The sequence below is a fragment of the Myotis brandtii genome, unplaced genomic scaffold, assembly GCF_000412655.1.
Source record: "Myotis brandtii unplaced genomic scaffold, ASM41265v1 scaffold46, whole genome shotgun sequence".
Classification (NCBI taxonomy): Eukaryota; Metazoa; Chordata; class Mammalia; order Chiroptera; family Vespertilionidae; genus Myotis; species Myotis brandtii.
Window position 1 is genome coordinate 5211604 of NW_005367587.1, and position 5282 is coordinate 5216885.

At 39.5% G+C, this 5282-nt stretch overlaps 1 protein-coding gene across 1 annotated transcript in view; it reads right to left on the reverse strand.

The window, feature by feature from the left end:
- CD80 (CD80 molecule) overlaps positions 1-5282 on the reverse strand; it is a 59865-nt gene that overhangs the window by 17398 nt on the left and 37185 nt on the right. Inside the window, exons 5-6 of the mRNA XM_014546973.1 lie at positions 3511-3624; positions 2024-2139 (exon numbers count right to left, since the gene is read on the reverse strand). Coding sequence (XP_014402459.1) covers positions 2039-2139; positions 3511-3624 — 215 coding nt within the window. The 3' untranslated portion in view covers positions 2024-2038. The remainder of the gene's footprint in view (positions 1-2023; positions 2140-3510; positions 3625-5282) is intronic.

The following is a 5282-nucleotide window of genomic DNA, read 5'->3' on the forward strand; positions in this document are numbered from 1 at the left end:
TGGATCTGGAGATGTCCATTTTGTCTTTTAGTTGTATTTTTGAAGTTGTTGTGGGAGGCAGCAATTTACAGTGTTTACCTATGCCGCCATCTTGGTTTCTCTCCTAGAATATTTTTCACTATATTCTCTGTGCTGTACTTTACATCTCCATGACTATTCTGTAACAACCAATTTGTTCTTCCCAATCCCTTCACCTTTTTCATCCATCCTCCCTCCTCTTCTCCCATCTGGCAACTGTCAACACGTTCTCTGTATCCATAAGTCCGTTTCTGTTCTTCTTGTTCATTTATTTATTTGTTTGATTAGATTTAGTTGTTGATAGATATGTATTTATTGCCATTTTATTCATTTTTAAAAAATATTTTCTTTTTCTTCTTAAAGAAGACCCTTTAATATTTCATATAATACTGGTTTGGTGGTGATGAACTTCTTTAGCTTTTTCTTGTCTGGAAAGCTCTTTATCTGTCCTTTCATTCTAAATGATAGTTTGGCTGGATAGAGTAATCTTGCTTGTAGGTCCTTGCTTTTCATCACTTTAAATATTTCTTGCCAATCCCTTCTGGCCTGCAAAGTTTCTGTTGAGAAATGAGCTAACAGTCTTAGAGAGCTCCCTTATAGGGAACCAACTGTCTTCCTCTTGCTGCTTTTAACCCTTTGTAGCCATAAGTGTCTACAGACACAAGCGGCGGACCTTCCCCACACGCCACACGCGTCTATAGCTGCAAATCTCACATATCAACTCTGGTCGCCCAATTTTAAAAATCAGACTTGTTTGTGACATCTCTGGCTTTGTAAAGAAAATTATGGTAACTTAAATATGTAAATATTCCAGTACATAGGGAAGAAATTCCAATATCGATATACTAGTATAGGGCTGCCACTCAGACTCACGAGAGATAAACACTGCGACACTTGAGATTTTTTTGGTTCACTGTGACACTTTATTTGCACAATATATTATATTGTGCAAATAAAATTAAGTCCCCATAAATGGCATCAGATGAAGAAATAAGCGAACCAAGGACCTTGCAAGAGGAAGATGACATCCTTTATTCAACTCCAGAATCAGATGATTTTTTAAAATTAAATTCAAAATATCGTGGCGTGTGGGGATGGTTTCTATTTTGGATGAATGGCAGTTAACTGGTTAAGATTCTCTCTTTGTCTTTAACCTTTAGCATTTTAATTATGTATGTCTTGGTGTGGGCCTCTTTGGATTCATCTTGTTAAGGACTCTATGTGTTTCCTGGACGTATACACGCACTTCCTTCACAAAGTTAGGGAAGTTTTCTGTCATTATTTTTTCAAGTAGGTTTTCAATTTCTTGCTCCTTCTCTTCTTCCAGCACCCCCATGATGCGAATGTTGGTATGTTTTCAATGATGAAGGAGAATCCTTGATCAGCTGTCTTCTGCACGCCCCCTACTGGGGATTGAGCCCACAATCCAGGCATCTGCCCAGACTGGGAATTGAACTGTGACCTCCTGGTTCATAGGTCGATGCTCAACCACTGAGCCACACCAACCTGATGAGAAATAATTCTTTATGAAATTTGGCTCTGGTTGGATCAATAGGATGACTCTGTTACTAAAAGGCAGAGAGAACAATGAAGGTGTTGCTGAGTTAGTACAGAGTGACTCATAAATGACATGAATCTATGTCCATCATTACTGAGGGAAACAGGGAAAATGAGATGATTAGAATAAGGAGTTAGGTCAGGAATATTACTTCAAAATGAACTTAGTGTTTTGTATATAATGAAAGACATTGAATTGGCTTACAAGAGAGGAACATTTCAAGATGGCAGAATAGAACAGCAAAGGAGGTTATAAGAAGGAAATTGCAGGGAAAGAGGAGAGAGGTGCCAATCCTTTGTTTAGAGTAATCTGAAAGAGGTTTTTGAGAAGGTGGGGTAAGAAGTAGAAGATCTTAAATTTGCTACTGGGAGGAAGAAAACCCTGTGCCTCCTGATGGCCAGGATCTCATATGTCCCGCTATGGTAGAGAAGAGCTAAAGGGCGCTACCTTCAGATGTTCTGTTCAGCCTGATGCTTCTGCAGATCCTGAGACGATAGGGAAGATTGTTTTCATTTCCATACTCTCCCCACTCTTCCTTCTCTCTCTCCATCTTGCAGCAGGTCCTTGAAGATAAACACAAAAAATAAAAATTCAGATAGGTGAATTTCCCTTAAACTGCCCATATATTTCAGCAAACCTTCAGATTGGCTTAGAACTTGGGTGATTTCCACCCCCTCCCCAACAGGGGCCATTTGCAATGCTTGGAGACATTTTTGATGGTCACTATTGGGGCAAGGAGTGCTATTGATATAAAGGGAGTAGAGCTAGGGATGCTGCTAAACATGCTACAATGCACAGAGTAGCCCCCTAAAACAAATAATTATTCAGTTCCAAATGTCCATAGTACTAAGGATGGGAAACCTGAACTAGTGAGATAAGGCTGGTAGTCTGTATCAGAACCATCCTTGAGCCACCAGACCTTTCTCATCCTACCCATGGGTTGAGTTGTTCATAACAAAGAGTCTCTAGTGTTTTCCCTGACCTTTGACATATTTTGTGTTGAAGGTTGAAACAATCAGTAGATGTTTTTTCCCTCAGTGTATATGATTTCTCCTCCAAGAAAGGTTGATACTCCTTCATGGCAAACTCGGCCTTAACTCTGGCCTAGCAGTTCCTCTTCATTTAATTAGAGATTGAAGGAAGTATAAATGTAAAGCCAAACTTTTAAACTTGTAGGGAAAAATATCCTAGATGTATCTTCTTTCCTCAACCACTCCTGATCTTTCACCCAAAAATATATTCTGTAGAATTGAGAATTGGTAAAATCACTTGTGGCTATGTAGTTTCTTAACTCCATTAGTGCATTTTACCCTTCTCCAAGAAAATGATTCCTGTCCCCCAAATCTTGTCATTTATGATTTTTCTCAAATTCTGAATAAAAAATTAGAATATTACATTACATCAGAAATGTTTTCATCTTAGTTAGCAAGCCTCCGTGTCTCCAAGAAAATATTGTAAAGTTAGGGGGAGGAAATGAAAGGACTAAATTAGAATTTAGTGTCTTGAGGGCCGTGATTTCTTATCTCCGTAACTCCATTGCATAGTAGAGTGCCAGGCACATAGTAGGTGTTCAAGAAATGTCTGTCTAGTGAGTGAATAGAACTTGCTGAGCCATGGAAAGGAGACACTGAAATTTCCATAGACTTTCCCAAAATGAGAATAGCTTAAAATCTCACAGAGATGCTAAATCGTACTAATAGAGCTTGGCAGTGGTTCTCAACCTTTGGCAGTCGAACAACTCTTTCACAGGGGTCGCCTAAGACCATCCTGCATATCAGATATTTACATTATGATTCTTAACAGTAGCAACATTACAGTTATGAAGTAGCAACGAAAATAATTTTATAGTTGGGTCACAACATGAGGAACTGTATTTAAAGGGCCAGAAGGTTGAGAACCACTGGCTTACAGGATGATAATAGGAAAGCACTTACTGTTGCACAGGCAGCAATAACAAAATACTGCAATAACAATGATCACAGAAATCCCAACCACTAGGATTAAGATCTGGAGCCAGGAATGATTAAAAGGAGAGGTTGTTGGCTCAGCTGTGGAGGAAAAAGGATAGTATTAGCTCTAATGTGTTTCCAGTTGCTTGATACCCATTGTATGCCTCTTATTTTGACAGAACTGCAGAGTATTTTTCACTTCTTTGCCTGGTCAGCTCTCCAGTACTCAGCTGATAGCATTTTCTTTGGTACCTCACAAATCAGATATATACTTGTGGGCAGCTGATATCCAGATGTCAGATATTGAACGTGAGAAATAAAAATAAATTTTGAACTTTTGTACTTACTGAGTTAAGCTAGCATAAAAAGGTCTCTAAGGAGACACTTTAAAAGTCGCCCTGTCTTTGTATCTCACTTTTATAGTTGATGTTACTATGTATTACTAATAATAATCAGTTGATTTTGTGTTCTAGATGTACCTTATTTTTCCTTATCCAGCTCTGTCATGCTTGCTCCCTTTCTCTTAGCATGTTCTCTTAACACACACACACACACACACACACACACACCTCTTAGTAACTACCTAAAGCATTCATTCTGCATTCGTTTTCAGATACACATTTTTCACCATACAGCCTAGAGAGTTTCTGGACTGGTAGAAGAGGCTCAGCAAAGAACTAAGAGTGGATGTGGCTTGGTATTAGGTAGGATCATCCTGGCTATCAGATGCAGAACACAGGGAACAGAGGGAACACAGGGACACAAAGAAGGATGTAGGTGGGGCGGGGGGATAGAGAGTATTAGGAGCAGCTGCTACAACATCTATTCTTCAACCCCTTGGGGCAACAACATCTGGAGAAAGGGCAGGAACACAAATTAAAAGGAATATTCATAGCTCATCCTCTTCCGGTTTCTCTGGAATAGCTTACAATAAATATTAAACACTAACTTATTGTTCCTCATATTTCTAATTACCAAGCCTTGTGGATAACTTTCCAAAGTTGAAATGTTTTCCTCCTTGGACTTCCATGACACCACATTCTTCTGTTTCTGCTGGTTGTGACTCAGTTTTTTGCTGTTGATTTGTTGTTTTTAGGCTCTTCTTCCTCTTTTTGTCCTTTAAATTTTGTTGTCCCCATGGTTCCATTTGTGGTCCCATTCTTTTGCCACTGACCCCAGTCCTCCTGGGTGATCTCATCCACACCCAAGGTTTGAAACACTAAATGATTTCTAAATCTGTATATTATATTTCTGATCCCATTTCTGAGCTCCAGATTTGTATTTCCAGCTGTTGACTAGATGGTTGGATGCCAGCACCTCACTTGATTAAAACTGAACTCACTATATTCTTTCCAAAGCACATCTAACACAGATGCTCATATTTCAGTGAATGGCAACACCATTAGTTACCCAAATAAGAGTGAAGGCTTGTGTTTGTGCCCAGTAGGCTCCCGTGGGCTTTCTATTCTATATTCAGAATATCTCTGTAATCGACTCCTTTCCTCCAACTCTCTCTCTTTTTTTTAAATTAAATCTTTATTGTTCAGATTATTACAGTTGTTCCTCTTTTTTCCCCCCATAGCTCCCCTCCACCCGGTTCCCACCCCACCCTCTGCCCTTACCCTCCCCAATGTCCTCATCCATAGGTGTATGATTTTTTCCCAGTCTCTTCCCACACCCCCCACTACCTTCCCCCCAAGAATTGTCAGTCCACTCCCTTTCTATGCCCCTGATTCTATTATATTCACCAGTTTATT